Here is a 16,869-nt window from a genome sequence, read left to right on the forward strand (position 1 = left end):
ATATGGGGACATTGGGGACAGCAGGGGACATTGGGGACAGCAGGGGACAGTGGGGACATCAGGGGACATTGGGGACAGCAGGGGACAGCCAGGGGACAGCCAGAGGACACTGGGGACACAGGGGACATGGGGGGAGACGGGGATGCTGGGGACAATGGGGACAGCCAGGGGACAATGGGGACAGCCAGAGGACAGCAGGAGATTTGGGGACAGCAAGGGACAGTGGGGACATTGGAGAGATTGGGGACAGCAGGGGACATTGGGGACAGCAGGGGACAGTGGGGACATTGGAGGCATGGGGACATGGTGGAACATTGGGTATGGGGGAATACTGGGGACATTGGGGACCCAGGGGGACACAAGGGGACAGGGGGGACACAGCGACAGCCAGGATGCAGCACAATCACCGCGACGCCAGCACCCGACCCCCCAAACCACGCACCCCGTAACCCCCGGTGTCCCCACCCCGGTGTCCCCCCGGTGTCCCCTGACCTTGTCGGGCTGTCCCTGGTGCAGGGCCACCCTCTTGTGCCACTCGTGCACGTTGTGGGGGTTCTGGCGCAGCAGCACGCTGTTGAGCAGCAGCGGCCGCCGCGCCATCAGCCGCTCGAAGCGGGCCAGGCGCAGCTCCAGCTCCACCTCCTCTGCGGGGACAGGGGACAGAGAGGTGACACAGGTCACACAGGGTCACACAGGGTCACACAGGGTCACACAGGGGTCATAGAGTGACAGGGGACACACAGGGGTCACAGGGGACATGGGGACACAGGGACAGCGCGGGCAGAGCCGCTCGAAGCGGGCCAGGCGCAGCTCCAGCTCCACCTCCTCTGCGGGGACAGGGGGGATACGGGGTCAGAGAGGTGACACAGGGTGACACAGTGACAGAGGGTCACAGGGGTCACACATGGTGACAGAGGGTCACAGGGGTGACACAGGGTGACACAGGGTCACAGGGGTCACACATGGTGACAGAGGGTCACAGGGGTCACACAGGGTGACAGAGGGTCACAGGGGTGACAGAGGGTCACACAGAGTGATACATGGTGACACAGAGTGACACAGGGTCACAGGGGTCACACATGGTGACACAGGGTGACACAGGGTGACACAGGGGTGACAAGGGACATGCAGGGTCACAGGGGTGACACAGGGTCACACATGGTCACACATGGTGACACATGGTGACAGAGGGTCACAGGGGTCACACATGGTGACACATGGTGACAGAGGGTCACAGGGGTCACACAGGGTGACACAGAGTGACAGAGGGTGACACAGAGTGACACAGGGTCACACATGGTGACACACGGTGACACAGGGTGACACAGGGTGACACAGGGGTGACACAGGGTCACACATGGTGACACACGGTGACACAGGGTGACACAGGGGTGACAAGGGACACGCAGGGTCACAGGGGTCACACTCAGGGGACACAGGGGTGACAAGGGACGCAGAGGACACGAGGACATGGGAACACCCCGGGCACAGGGGTGACCCCGCGGTTTTGGGGTGCCCTGCCCGGTTTTGGGGTGCCCTGTCCGGTTTTGGGGTCCCACGCCTGTTTATGGGATCCTCCCTGGTTTTGGGGTTCCCCGTCCAGCTTTGGGGTGCCCCCTGTCTCTGGGTTCCCTGCCCGTTTTTGGGGTTTCCCCCCCATTTTTGGGGTTTCTGCCCCATTTTTGGGGTGTTTCTCACTGTCCTGACCCTGTCCCAGCTGTGCCTGCCCATTTTTGGGATTTCCCCCCCACTTTTGGGGTCCCCTGCCCCGTTTTTTGGGGTTTCTCCCCCATTTTTGGGGTCCCTCTCACCGTCCTGGCCCTGGCCCAGCTGTGCCTGCCCGTTTTTGGGGTCCCCTGCCCATTTTTGGGGTCCCCTGCCCGTTTTTGGGGTTCCCTGCCCGTTTTTAGGGTTTCCTGCCCATTTTTGGAGTTCCCCTGCCCGTTTTGGGGTTTCTCCACCATTTTTGGGGTGTTTCTCACCGTCCTGGCCCTGTCCCAGCTGTGCCTGCCCAGTTTTGGGGTTCTCTGCCCATTTTTGGGGTTCCCTGCTCGTTTTTGGGGTTTCTCCCCCGTTTTTGGGGTCCCTCTCACCGTCCTGGCCCTGGCCCAGCTGTGCCTGCCCATTTTTGGGGTCTCCTGGCCGTTTTTGGGGTCCCCTGCCCATTTTTGGGGTCCTCCCTGCAGTTTTGGGGTCCCTCTCAATGTCCTGGCCCTGTCCCAGCTGTGCCTGCCTGTTTTTAGGGTTTCCACCCAGTTTTGGGATTCCCTGACAATTTTTTGGGTTCCCTGCCCATTTTTGGGGTCTCCTGCCCCGTTTTTTGAGGTTTTCCCCCATTTTTGGGGTGTTTCTCACCGTCCTGGCCCTGTCCCAGCTGTGCCTGCCCATTTTTGGGGTTCCCTGCCTGTTTTTGGGTTGCCCTGCCCGTTTTTGGTGTCCCCTCCCCATTTTTGGGGTCTCCTGCCCCGTTTTTTGGGGTTTTCCCCCATTTTTGGGGTGTTTCTCACCGTCCTGGCCCTGTCCCAGCTGTGCCTGCCCAGTTTTGGGGTTCTCTGCCCATTTTTGGGGTCCTCCCTGCAGTTTTGGGGTCCCTCTCAATGTCCTGGCCCTGTCCCAGCTGTGCCTGCCTGTTTTTAGGGTTTCCCCCCATTTCTGGGGTTCCCTGCCCATTTTTGGGGTGTTTCTCACTGTCCTGGCCCTGTCCCAGCTGTGCCTACCCATTTTTGGGGTTCCCTGCCCGTTTTTGGGTTTCCCTGCCTGTTTTTGGTTTCCCTGCCCATTTTTGGGGTTCCCTGCCCCGTTTTCTGGGGTTTTTCCCCGTTTTTGGGGTCCCTCTCACCGTCCTGGCCCTGTCCCAGCTGTGCCTGCCTGTTTTTAGGGTTTCCACCCAGTTTTGGGATTCCCTGACAATTTTTTGGGTTCCCTGCCCATTTTTGGGGTCTCCTGCCCCGTTTTTTGAGGTTTTCCCCCATTTTTGGGGTGTTTCTCACCGTCCTGGCCCTGTCCCAGCTGTGCCTGCCCATTTTTGGGGTTCCCTGCCTGTTTTTGGGTTGCCCTGCCCGTTTTTGGTGTCCCCTCCCCATTTTTGGGGTCTCCTGCCCCGTTTTTTGGGGTTTTCCCCCATTTTTGGGGTGTTTCTCACCGTCCTGGCCCTGTCCCAGCTGTGCCTGCCCAGTTTTGGGGTTCTCTGCCCATTTTTGGGGTCCTCCCTGCAGTTTTGGGGTCCCTCTCAATGTCCTGGCCCTGTCCCAGCTGTGCCTGCCTGTTTTTAGGGTTTCCCCCCATTTCTGGGGTTCCCTGCCCATTTTTGGGGTGTTTCTCACCGTCCTGGCCCTGTCCCAGCTGTGCCTACCCATTTTTGGGGTTCCCTGCCCGTTTTTGGGTTTCCCTGCCTGTTTTTGGTTTCCCTGCCCATTTTTGGGTTCTCCTGCCCCGTTTTCTGGGGTTTTTCCCCGTTTTTGGGGTCCCTCTCACCGTCCTGGCCCTGTCCCAGCTGTGCCTGCCTGTTTTTAGGGTTTCCACCCAGCTTTGGGATTCCCTGCCAATTTTTTGGGATTCCCTGCCCGTTTTTTGTTTTCCTGCCCATTTTTGGAGTTCCCCTGCCCGTTTTGGGGTTTCTCCCCCATTTTTGGGGTCCCTCTCACCGTCCTGGCCCTGGCCCAGCTGTGCCTGCGTGTCCAGCAGCGCGGCGATCACGCTCTCCTCGAAGCGGGCGTAGCTGTCGAACACCTGCGTGAAATCCCGAACCGTCATCACCGTCTGCACGGCCTCCTCGTACACATCCCGGGCCTGGAACGGGGTCAAAACGGGGGTTAAAGGGTTAATGGGGCCATCACCATCTGCACGGCCTCCTCGTGCACATCCCGGGCCTGGAACGGGGTCAAAACGGGGGTTAAAGGGTTAATGGGGCCATCACCGTCTGCACGGCCTCCTCGTACACATCCCGGGCCTGGAACGGCGTAAAAACGGGGGTTAAAGGGTTAATGGGGTCATTACTGCGTGCACGGGATAAAAATGGGATAAAAACGGGGTAAAAATGGGGGTTAAATGGTTAATGGGGCCATCATTGTCTGCAGGGGATAAAAACGGGGGTTAAAGGGTTAATGGGGTCATTACTGTGTGCATGGGGTAAAAATGGGGTAAAAACGGGGGTTAAAGGGTTAATGGGGCCATCACCGTCTGCACGGCCTCCTCGTGCACATCCCGGACCTGGAACGGGGTAAAAACGGGGGTTAAAGGGTTAATGGGGCCATCATTGTCTGCATGGGATAAAAACGGGGGTTAAAGGGTTAATGGGGTCATTACTGTGTGCACGGCCTTGTCATGGATATCCCGGGCCTGGAACGGGGTAAACTGGGATGAACTGGGATGAGCTGGGATGAACTGGGATGAACTGGGATGAGCTGGGATGGGACTGGGATGGGACTGGGATGGGACTGGGATGGGACTGGGATGGACTAGGATGAGCTGGGATGGAATGGGATGAGCTGGGATGAACTGGGATGAGCTGGGATGGGACTGGGATGGACTGGGATGGGACTGGGATGAACTGGGATGAACTGGGATGAGCTGGGATGAACTGGGGTGAACTGGGATGAACTGGGATGAACTGGGATGGACTGGGATGAGCTGGGATGGGACTGGGATGAGCTGGGATGAACTGGGATGAGCTGGGATGGACTGGGATGAACTGGGATGGACTGGGATGAACTGGGGACAGGGGATGGGACAGGGATGGCCCTGAGTGGGGACAGGGACTGGGATGGCAGCTGGGGACAGGTGTGTCAGTCTGTCCAGGTGTGTCACCTTCTCCAGGCGTGTCAGTCTGTCCAGGTGTGTCACCTTCTCCAGGTGTGTCAGTCTGTCCCAGGTGTGTCACCTTCTCCAGGTGTGTCTCTCTGCCCAGCTGTCCCCCTCCCTAGGTGTCCCAGGTGTGTCTGTCTCTCCCAGGTGTGTCAGTCTGTCCAGCTGTCCCCCTCCCCAGGTGTGTCAGTCTGTCCAGGCGTGTCACTTTCTCCAGGTGTGTCAGTCTGTCCCAGGTGTGTCACTCTGTCCCAGCTGTCCCCCCAGGTGTCCCCAGGTGTGTCAGTCTGTCCCATGGCTGTCAGTCTGTCTGTCCCAGGTGTGTCACTCTGTCCCAGCTGTCCCCCTCCCCAGGTGTGTCAGTCTGTCCCATGGCTGTCACTCTGCCCAGGTGTCCCCCCAGGTGTCCCCAGGTGCGTCACCTTCTCCAGGTGTGTCAGTCTGTCCCAGGTGTGTCAGTCTGTCCCAGGTGTCCCCCCCGGTGTCCCCAGGTGTGTCAGTCTGTCCCATGGCTGTCAGTCTGTCCCAGGTGTCCCCCCAGGTGTCCCCCCCGGTGTCCCCAGGTGCGTCACCTTCTCCAGGTGTGTCAGTCACTCCCAGGTGTGTCAGTCTGTCCCATGGCTGTCACTCTGCCCAGGTGTCCCCCCAGGTGTCCCCAGGTGTGTCACTTTCTCCAGGTGTGTCAGTCACTCCCAGGTGTGTCAGTCTGTCCCATGGCTGTCAGTCTGTCCCAGGTGTGTCACTCTGTCCCAGCTGTCCCCCCCGGTGTCCCCAGGTGTGTCAGTCTGTCCCATGGCTGTCAGTCTGTCCCAGCTGTCCCCCCCGGTGTCCCCAGGTGCGTCACCTTCTCCAGGTGCCCGCAGCGCACGTAGCAGTCGGCCAGGGCCCCCCAGAGCCGGCCCCGCTGGTCGGTGAAGCGCGTGAGGCCCCCCCGGATGATGCCCCCGGCGTCCAGGGAGCGCACGCGGTCGGGGTGCTGGGAGAGCAGCTCACACAGCTCCTGCCAGAGCTGACAAAAACAGGGTTAAAAACCCCAAAAATCCACCCTAAACTGCCCCAAAACTGCCCCAAATCCACCCCAAACCCAGCCCGGGGTGCTGGGACAGCAGCTCACACAGCTCCTGCCAGAGCTGACAAAAACAGGGTGTGAGAAACCCCAAAAATCCACCCTAAATACACCCCAAACCCAGCCCGGGGTGCTGGGAGAGCAGCTCACACAGCTCCTGCCATAACTGACAAAAACAGGGTTAAAAACCCCGAAAATCCACCCTAAATCCACCCTAAAACTGCCCCAAATCCACCCCAAACCCAGCCCGGGGTGCTGGGAGAGCAGCTCACACAGCTCCTGCCAGAACTGACAAAAACAGGGTGTGAGAAACCCCAAAACTGCCCCAAAACTGCCCCAAATCCACCCCAAATCCAGCCCGGGGTGCTGGGAGAGCAGCTCACACAGCTCCTGCCATAACTGAGAAAAAATGGGGTTAGAAACCCTAAAACTGCCCTAAAACTGCCCCAAAACTGCCCCAAAAATCCACCCTAAATCCACCCCAAACCCAGCCCAGGGTGCTGGGACAGCAGCTCACACAGCTCCTGCCATAACTGAGAAAAACAGGGTTAAAAACCCCAAATCCACCCTAAAACTGCCCCAAATCCACCCCAAACCCAGCCCGGGGTGCTGGGAGAGCAGCTCACACAGCTCCTGCCAGAGCTGAGAGAAAATGGGGTTAGAAACCCTAAAACTGCCCTAAAACTGCCCCAAAACTGCCCCAAAAATCCACCCTAAATCCACCCCAAACCCAGCCCGGGGTGCTGGGAGAGCAGCTCACACAGCTCCTGCCATAACTGAGAGAAAATGGGGTTAAAAACCCCAAAAATCCACCCTAAAACTGCCCCAAATCCACCCCAAACCCAGCCCGGGGTGCTGGCAGAGCAGCTCACACAGCTCCTGCCACAGGTGTCCCCCAGCTGTCCCCAGGTATCTCCAGGTGCCATGTGCCCACCCCAGGCTGTCCCCCAGGTGCCCCCCCACCTGTCCCCAGGTACCCCCACCTGTCCCCAGGTACCCCCAGGTGTGCCCAGGTACCCCCAGGTACTCCCCATTGCCCCCAGGTGCCCCCCCAGGTGCTCCCAGGTGCCCTCCCAGATGCCCCCAGGTGTGCCCAAGTGCCCCCCCAGGTGTGCCCAGGTGCCCCCAGGTGTTCCCAGGTTCCCCTCCAGAGGCCCCCCGAGGTGCCCCCCCAGTTGCTCCCAGGTGTGCCCAGGTGCCCCCCACAAATACCCCCAGGTGCCCCCCCAGGTGCTCCCAGGTGCCCCTAGATGTGCCCAGGTGCCCCACAGATGTCCCCACATGCCCTTCAGGTGCTCCCAGGTGCCCCCCAGTTGTGCCCAGGTGCCCCCAGGTGCCCCCAGATGCTCCCAGGTGCCCCCCCAGGTGCTCCCAGGTGCCCCCCCAGGTGCTCCCAGGTGCTCCCAGGTGCCCCCCAGTTGTGCCCAGGTGCCCCCCAGGTGCTCCCAGGTGCCCCCCCAGGTGTGCCCAGGTGCTCCCCCAGGTGCTCCCAGGTGTGCCCAGGTGCCCCCAGGTGCCCCCCGGTGCCCACCTGGTAGTTGGATTTGCCCTGGCGGGACACGAAGCGCTCGTCGTTCACCAGCCGGGCCAGGACCTGCGCGGCCTCGTCCAGGCGGCCCACGGAGCGCAGGTAGGACACGTACTGCTCCGCCTCCTCGGGACACAGCTGGGGACAATGGGGACACCTGTGTCACCTGAGTGTCACACCTGTGTCACCTGAACCCCCCCGTACTGCTCCGCCTCCTCGGGACACAGCTGGGGACAAAGGGGACACCTGAGTGTCACACCTGTGTCACCTGAGCCCCACCTGTGTCACCTGAACCCCACCTGTGTCACCTGAACCCCCCCGTACTGCTCCGCCTCCTCGGGACACAGCTGGGGACAAAGCCACCTGTGTGTCACCTGTGTGTCACACCTGTGTCACCTGAACCCCCCCGTACTGCTCCGCCTCCTCGGGACACAGCTGGGGACAAAGCCACCTGTGTGTCACACCTGTGTCACCTGAACCCCCCCTGAGCCCCCCCGTACTGCTCCGCCTCCTCGGGACACAGCTGGGGACAATGGGGACACCTGTGTCACCTGAGTGTCACACCTGTGTCACCTGAACCCCACCTGTGTCACCTGAGCCCCCCCGCACTGCTCCGCCTCCTCGGGACACAGCTGGGGACAAAGCCACCTGTGTGTCACCTGTGTGTCACACCTGTGTCACCTGAACCCACCTGAGCCCCCCGTACTGCTCCGCCTCCTCGGGACACAGCTGGGGACAATGGGGACAACAGTGTCACCTGAGTGTCACACCTGTGTCACCTAAGCCCCCCCGTACTGCTCCGCCTCCTCGGGACACAGCTGGGGACAACAGTGTCACCTCAGTGTCACCTGGGTGTCACCTGAACCTGTCAGTGTCACCTGCACACCCAGGTGTCCAACCATCACCCCAAGGGGACACTGCCACTTGTGTGCCTGTCCCCAGGTGTGGCACCAGGTGAGTGCCCAGGTGTGCCCCCAAGGTGTGCCCAGGTGTGCCCAGGTACCTTGAGGAACCTCTTGAAGACGCGCATGGGGGTCTTGGGCAGCGGGGGTGTGTGTGTGTGTGCCCAGGTGTGTGTGCATGCCCAGGTGCCCCCAGGTGTGCCCAGGTGTGTGTGTGTGCCCAGGTGTGTGCCCAGGTGTGTGCCCAGGTGTGTGTGCATGCCCAGGTGTGCCCAGGTGTGTGTGAGTGCCCAGGTGTGCCCAGGTGCCCCCAGGTGTGCCATACCTTGAGGAACCTCCTGAAGACGCGCACGGCGGTCTCGGGCAGCGGGGGTGTGTGTGTGTGTGCCCAGGTGTGTGCCCAGGTGTGTGTGCATGCCCAGGTGTGTGCCCAGGTGTGTGAGTGCCCAGGTGTGCCCAGGTGCCCCCAGGTGCCCCATACCTTGAGGAACCTCCTGAAGACGCACACAGCGGTCTCGGGCAGCGGGGGTGTGTGTGTGTGTGTGTGTGCCCAGGTGTGTGTGCGTGCCCAGTGAGTGCCCAGGTGCCCCCAGGTGCCCCCAGGTGTGCCATACCTTGAGGAACCTCCTGAAGACGCGCACGGCGGTCTCGGGCAGGGGGTGGCGGCGCACGAAGCTCAGGTAGGGCGGCCAGAGGCGCCGGTGCTGCGTGATGGGCAGCGCCCGCAGCGCCCGGTCAAACGTGCGGCGAGTGCGAGTGACCCGGCCCTGCTCGGCCAGGAACTGGCAGTAATCCAGCCAGATCCGCGGCATCTGGGGACAGGGGACACCAATGGGGACATCGGGGACATCATTGGGGACGACATTGGGGACATTAATGGGGACACCAATGGGGACATTAACGGGGACACCAATGGGGACATTAACGGGGACATTGGGGACATCACTGGGGCCAGGAACTGGCAGTAATCCAGCCAGATCCGTGGCATCTGGGGACAGGGGACACCAATGGGGACATTAACGGGGACATTGGGGACAGGGGACACCAATGGGGACATTAACGGGGACATTGGGGACATTGGGGACATTGGGGACACAGTGACCCAGCCCTGCTCGGCCAGGAACTGGCAGTAATCCAGCCAGATCCGCGGCATCTGGGGACACAGGGGACATTGGGGACATCATTGGGGACATCATTGGGGACATTGGGGACACAGTGACCTGGCCCTGCTCGGCCAGGAACTGGCAGTAATCCAGCCAGATCCGTGGCATCTGGGGACACAGGGGACACCATTGGGGACATCATTGGGGACATTGGGGACACAGGGGACACCAATGGGGACATCATTGGGGACATTGGGGACATTGGGGACACAGGGGACACCAATGGGGACATTAACGGGGACATTGGGGACATTGGGGACATCATTGGGGACATCATTGGGGACATTGGGGACACAGTGACCCGGCCCTGCTCGGCCAGGAACTGGCAGTAATCCAGCCAGACCCGCGGCACCTGGGGACATGGGACACCAATGGGGACATTAACGGGGACATTGGGGACATTGGGGACACAGGGGACACCAATGGGGACATTAACGGGGACATTGGGGACATTGGGGACATTGGGGACATTGGAGACACAGTGACCCAGCCCTGCTCGGCTAGGAAGTGGCAGTAATCCAGCCAGATCCGCGGCATCTGGGGACAGGGGACACTGGGGACATCATTGGGGACATTAATGGGGACATCAGGGACATTAATGGGGACGTCACAGACATTGGGGACACTGGGGACAGGAACTGGCAGTAATCCAGCCAGATCCACGGCGTCTGGGGACACAGGGGACATCATGACATGAGGACACGGGGGACATTGCGGATATTGGGGACACTGGGGATACTGGGGGACACTGGGGTCATTGGGGACACTGGAGCATGGGGGACATGGGGACACACTGGGGACATGGGGACACTGGGGACACAGTGGATGGCAGTGACCCCGCCCTGCTCAGCTGTGATCTGCTGGACAGGCTGGAGCCACCCCAGGGTGGCAGTGTCCTCCCTGTGTCCCCATGTCCCCTGTGCCCCATGTCCCCTAACCCTGTGTCACCCCTGCCCCTCGTGTCCCCTGTGCCCCTTGTGTCCCCTGTGCCCCATGTCCCCTAACCCTCTGTCACCTGTGCCTCCCGTGTCCCCCATGTCCCGTGTCACCGCTGCTCCTCATGTCCCCTGTGTCCCCCCCATGCTTGTCGCCTCCGTGTCCCCCTCGTGTCCCCGTGTCCCCTCTGTGTGCCCATCAGCGGCGTGCCATGTCCCCATGTCCCCATGTCGCCATGGCCCCTCTACGTCGCTGTCACCTCCCTGCCCCGTGTCCCACTCGTGTCCCCACATCCCCTCTGTGTCCCCACTGCCTGTGTCCCATGTCCCCATGTCCCACTCACGTCCCCACGTCCCCTTTGTCCCCATCACCTGTGTCCCATGTCCCACTCCTGTCCCCGTGTCCCCTCTATGTCCCTGTCACCTCCCTGGCCCGTGTCCCCATATCCCACTTGTGTCCCCGTGTCCCCTCTCTGTCCTCATCACCTCCCTGGCCCGTGTCCCCATGTCCCACTCACGTCCACGTCCTGTGTCCCCATTGCCTGTGTCTCATGTCCCCACGTCCCACTCGTGTCCCCACGTCTCCTGTGTCCCCATCACCTGTATCCCATGTCCCCTCTGTGTCCCTGTCACCTCTCTGCCCCGTGTCCCTATGTCCCACTCATGTCCCCATGTCCCCTGTGTCCCCATCCTCTCCCTGCCCCATGTCCCACTCACGTCCCCCGTGTCCCACTCGTGTCCCCCATGTCCCCTCTGTGTCCCCATGCCATGTCCCCATGTCCCTCCCTGCACGCCAGTGTCCCCCCAGATGCCCCCATGTCCCCAGGTGTCCCCCAGGTGTCCCAGATATTGCCCCATATCCCCCCATGTCCCCAGGTGTCCCCACGTCCCCGGGTGTCCCATGTCCCCACAGGTGTCTCAGGTGTCCCCCCCCAGATGTTGCCCCATGTCCCCCCAGGTGTCCCCCCATGTCCCCAGATGTGCCCCCAGGTGTCTCCCCAGCTATCCCATGTGTCCCCAGTTGTCCCAGGTCTCTCATGTCTCTCCAGCTGTCCCCAGGTCCCCCCAGGTGTCCCCATGTCCACCCAGCTGTCCCCCAGCTGTCCCCAGGTGTCCCATGTCCCCAGGTGTCTCAAGTGTCCCCAGGTGTCCCCTCAGGTGTCCCCGTACCCACCCAGCTGTCCCCCAGCTGTCCCCAGGTGTCCCATGTCACCAGGTGTCTCAAGTGTCCCCAGGTGTCCCCTCAGGTGTCCCCGTACCCACCCAGCTGTCCCCTTATGTCCCCAAGTATCCCCTCACATCCCCACGTGTCCCTGGCGTCCCCAGGTGTCCCCCCCAGGTGTCCCCCCAGACGCCCCATGTCCCCAGGTGTCCCCCCCAATGTCCCATGTCCCCAGCTGTCCCCATGTCCCCAGCTGTCCCCCCAGGTGTCCCAGGTGTGCCCACCTTGTGCATGAACACCAGCGCTCTCTCGTGCACGGCGTTGGCCCCTCACATCCCCAGGTGTCCCCCCATGTCCCCAGGTGTCCCCCCCATGTCCCCAGGTGTCCCCCCATGCCTGCAGGTGTCCCCCCAGGTGTCCCCCCAGGTGTGCCCACCTTGTGCATGAACACCAGCGCTCTCTCGTGCACGGCGTTGGCCTCCTCGAAGGCGGGGTCAGAGGGACAGCGACCTTTGACCTGGGCCCGGCGCTGCCGCAGGTACTGGTACCACAGCTTGTAACTGGGGACAGGTGACACAGGTGACACAGGTGACACACCTGTCATCAGTGTCACTGACACACCTGACACCCCTGTCACAGGTACTGGTACCACAGCTTGTAACTGGGGACAGGTGACACAGGTGAGACAGGTGAGACACCTGTCATCAGTGTCACTGACACCCTAATACACCTGTCACAGGTACTGGTACCACAGCTTGTAACTGGGGACAGGTGACACAGGTGACACAGGTGAGACACCTGTCATCAGTGTCACTGACACACCTGTCACACCTGTCACAGGTACTGGTACCACAGCTTGTAACTGGGGACAGGTGACACAGGTGACACAGGTGACACACCTGTCATCAGTGTTACCTGTCACACCTGTCACACCTGTCACAGGTACTGGTACCACAGCTTGTAACTGGGGACAGGTGACACAGGTGACACAGGTGACACACCTGTCATCAGTGTCACTGACACCCCTGTCACACCTGTCACAGCTACTGGTACCACAGCTTGTAACTGGGGACATAGGTGACGCAGGTGACACAGGTGAGACACCTGTCATCAGTGTCACTGACACACCTGACACACCTGTCACAGGTACTGGTACCACAGCTTGTAACTGGGGACAGGTGACACAGGTGAGACACCTGTCATCAGTGTCACTGATACCCTAATACACCTGTCACAGGTACTGGTACCACAGCTTGTAACTGGGGACAGGTGACACCTGTCACACCTGGCACCTGTCACACCTGTCACAGGTACTGGTACCACAGCTTGTAACTGGGGACACAGGTGACACAGGTGACACAGGTGACACACCTGTCATCAGTGTCACTGACACCCCTGTCACACCTGTCACACCTGTCACAGGTACTGGTACCACAGCTTGTAACTGGGGACAGGTGACACACCTGTCATCAGTGTCACTGACACCCCTGTCACACCTGGCACCTGTCACCTGTCACACCTGTCATCAGTGTCACTGACACCCCTGTCACACCTGTCACAGGTACTGGTGGTACCACAGCTTGTAACTGGGGACAGGTGACACAGGTGACACAGGTGACACAGGTGTCACTTGGGTCACCTGGCACTGGGGACATCTCTGTCACCTGTGCCAACCCTGTCACTGGGGCCACCCTGTCACCTGTGTCACCTGTGTCACCCCCATCACCTGTGCCACCCTGTCACCTGTGTCACTACTGTCACCTGTGCCAGCCCCTGTCACCTGCTGTCACCTGAGAGGACCTGGCTGTCCCTGTCCCCTTGAGGGGACCCGGCAGGGCCCCACCTGCCCCCACCAGGGCACTCAGGTGCTCCCTCCTGTGCCCCCCAGGTGTGCCCAGGTGTGCCCAGGTGAGTCCCCAAAGGTCCCTGAGCCCCCCAGGTGTGCCCCAAATGTGCCCAGGTGAGCCCCCAAAGGTCCCTGTGCCTTCCCAGGTGCACCTCTGGTGCCCAGGTGTGCCCAGGTGTATCCCAGGTGTATCCCAGGTGTACCCAGGTGTATGCCAGCTGCTCCTAGGTGTATGCCAGGTGCCCCTCAGGTGTGCCCAGGTGTGTCCCAGGTACCCCCAGGTGTATCCCAGGTGTCTGCCAGGTGTGCCCAGCTGCCCCCAGGTGTGCCCAGGTGTATCCCAGGTGTGCCCGTACCTGCCAGGCAGCTCTCTCAGGGCTCTCAGGTGTGCCCATGCCCCCCCAGGTGCCCCCCACGTGTGCCCAGGTGCCCCCATACCTGCCGGGCAGCTCCCTCAGGTGTATCCCAGATGCCCTCAGGTGTATCCCAGTTGTCCCCACGTCCCCCCGGGTGTGCCCAGGTGTATCCCAGGTGTGCCCAGGTGTATCCCAGGTGCCCCCAGGTGTCCCCATACCTGCCAGGCAGCTCCCTCAGGTGTATCCCAGGTGTATCCCAGGTGCATCCCAGGTGCCCCAGGTGTGCCCATGCCCCCCCAGGTGTGCCCAGGTGTGCCCATGCCCCCGTACCTGCCCGGCAGCTCCCTCAGGGCTCTCAGGTGTATCCCAGGTGTATCCCAGGTGTATCCCAGGTGTGCCCAGGTGTGCCTCAGGTGTATAACAGGTGTTCCCAGGTGTATCCCAGGTGTACCCCAGGTGTATAACAGGTGTTCCCAGGTGTATCCCAGGTGTGCCCAGGTGTGCCCACGTGTACCCCAGGTGTATCCCAGGTGTATAACAGGTGTGCCCAGGTGTATCCCAGGTGTACCCCAGGTGTTCCCAGGTGTATCCCAGGTGTACCCCAGGTGTTCCCAGGTGTATCCCAGGTGTATCCCAGGTGTGCCCAGGTGTATCCCAGGTATATCCCAGGTGTATTCCAGGTGTATCCCAGGTGTGCCCATGCCCCCGTACCTGCCCGGCAGCTCCCTCAGTGTATCCCAGGTGTATCCCAGGTGTACCCCAGGTGTATAACAGGTGTGCCCAGGTGTACCCCAGGTGTATCCCAGGTGTGCCCAGGTGTGCCCATGCCCCCCCAGGTGTGCCCATGCCCCCCAGGTGTGCCCATGCCCCCGTACCTGCCCGGCAGCTCCCTCAGGGCTCTCTCGTAGATTTGGTTGAGGCGGGGGCGGGGCCCGCGCTGCCGGGCCTGGGCGTAACGGAGCCATCCCCGCACCGAGAACGGGTTCCGGAGCAGCTCCTCCTCGTGCTGCACCTCCTCTTCCTCCTGAGGGGACAATTGGGGACATTGGGGACACTCAGGGGACACTGGGGACACTCAGGGGACACACACAGGGACAGCTCCTCCATGTGCTGCACCTCCTCTTCCTCCTGTATGGGGACATTGGGGACATTGAGGGGACATTGGGGACACACACAGGGACAGCTCCTCCTCGTGCTGCACCTCCTCTTCCTCCTGCATTGGGGACATTGGGGACATTGAGGGGACACTGGGGACACACACAGGGACAGCTCCTCCTCGTGCTGCACCTCCTCTTCCTCCTGAGGGGACAATTGGGGACATTGGGGACACTGGGGACACACACAGGGACAGCTCCTCCTCGTGCTGCAACTCCTCTTCCTCCTGCATGGGGACATTGGGGACATTGGGGACACACACAGGGACAGGGAACAGCTCATCCTCCTCCTCCTAAAGGGACACTGGGGACATGGGGACAGCCAGGGGACACCTCTGGGGACAGGGGACAGCTCCTGCTCATCCTCCTGGTAGGACACAGAGACAGGGACAGGGGACACAGCACAGGGCACAGGGGACAGCCAGGGGAGAGCCAGGGGACAGCAGGGGACAGCCAGGGGACACAGGGGACAGCAGGGGACAGGAGAGGGGGACAAAGGGACCAGGATGGGGGGAAGGGTAGGGACAGAAGCCAGCAGTGACAGAGGGAGAGGGGACGGGGAGGGGACAGAGATAGGAACAGGGACAGGAAGGGGACAGGGATGGGGACACTGAGGGGACAGGGCCAAGGAGCGAGCACAGAGCACCAGCAGGACGGGACAGAGCCAGGGGTGACAGGGACAGGGTGGCACCGGGACATGGGGACAGGGCTGGGGACACAGACGTGGGAAATGCTGCGGACAAAGGGCCTGGAGAGGGAATGGGGACATGGGGACAGGGGGACATGAGAGGGGACAGGGATTGGACAGGAGGGGACAGGGATGGGACAGGAGGTGACAAAATGTGACAGGAGGTGACAGGAAGGGACAGAAGGGGACATGGATGGGATCAGAAATGGGGACAGGGTGGGACAGGAGGGGACAGGAAGGGACAGGAGAGGACAGAAGGTGCCAAAATGTGACAAGAGGGGACAGGAGGTGACACAGATGGAGACAGCAATGGGGACAGCAATGGACAAGAGATGACAGGAGGGGAGAGGAGGGGAGAGGAGGGGACAGGGGGTGACAGGAAGGGACAGGAGATGGCAGAGCTGGACAGGAGGGGACAGGAGGTGACAAAATGTGACAGGAAGGGACAGGAATGGAAAAGAGGTGACAACGGAGGATAGGAGGTGACAAAGGGGAACAGAGGGTGACAGGAATGGACAGGAGGGGACAGGAGGTGACAGGAATGGACAGAAGGGGACATGGATGGGATCAGAAATGGGGACAGGGTGGGACAGGAGGGGACAGGAAGGGACAGGAGAGGACAGAAGGTGCCAAAATGTGACAAGAGGGGACAGGAGGTGACACAGATGGGGACAGCAATGGGGACAGCAATGGACAAGAGATGACAGGAGCGGACAGGGAGTGACAGGAAGGGACAGGAGATGGCAGAGCTGGACAGGAGGGGACGGGAGGTGACAAAATGTGACAGGAAGGGACAGGAATGGAAAAGAGCTGACAACGGAGGACAGGAGGTGACAGAGCTGGACAAGAGGAGACAGGAGGTGACAAAGGGGAACAGAGGGTGACAGGAATGGACAGAAGGGGACAAGGGGTGACAAAATGTGACAGAAAGGGACAGGAATGGACAGCGCGGGGCAGGAGGTGACAGGAACGGACAGGGGGTGACACGAGGGGCCGGCCCCGCACTCACAAAGCACAGCTCGGGCCGCTCCGGAACCGGCCCCGCTCCGGGATCCGCCACCACCGCTGCGGGCCCCGCTTCCCCCACCGGCCCCGCTGCCGGCCCGGGTTCCTCCATCGCTGCCGGTCCCTCCATCGCTCCCGGCTGCTGCTCCGGGCAGGGCCCCGCTCCCGCTCCCGCTCCCGGCGGCTCCTCCCGCGCTGCCATCTCCGCCTCAGCCGCCGCCATTTCCCCGCGCTGCTCCCTCACTTCCGGCGCGCCGCACG

At 61.5% G+C, this 16,869-nt stretch overlaps 1 protein-coding gene across 1 annotated transcript in view; it reads right to left on the reverse strand.

The window, feature by feature from the left end:
* The window catches only part of XAB2 (XPA binding protein 2), a 37,025-nt gene extending 20,194 nt beyond the window's left edge, over positions 1–16,831 (reverse strand). Inside the window, exons 1-8 of the mRNA XM_036405396.2 lie at positions 16,613–16,831; positions 14,637–14,785; positions 11,996–12,119; positions 8,914–9,111; positions 7,401–7,535; positions 5,648–5,812; positions 3,645–3,789; positions 493–644 (exon numbers count right to left, since the gene is read on the reverse strand). Coding sequence (XP_036261289.2) covers positions 493–644; positions 3,645–3,789; positions 5,648–5,812; positions 7,401–7,535; positions 8,914–9,111; positions 11,996–12,119; positions 14,637–14,785; positions 16,613–16,831 — 1,287 coding nt within the window. The remainder of the gene's footprint in view (positions 1–492; positions 645–3,644; positions 3,790–5,647; positions 5,813–7,400; positions 7,536–8,913; positions 9,112–11,995; positions 12,120–14,636; positions 14,786–16,612) is intronic.
* Between the last annotated feature and the right edge of the window lie 38 nt (positions 16,832–16,869).

This window comes from Molothrus ater, chromosome 37 (assembly GCF_012460135.2).
Source record: "Molothrus ater isolate BHLD 08-10-18 breed brown headed cowbird chromosome 37, BPBGC_Mater_1.1, whole genome shotgun sequence".
NCBI classification, from domain to species: domain Eukaryota; kingdom Metazoa; phylum Chordata; class Aves; order Passeriformes; family Icteridae; genus Molothrus; species Molothrus ater.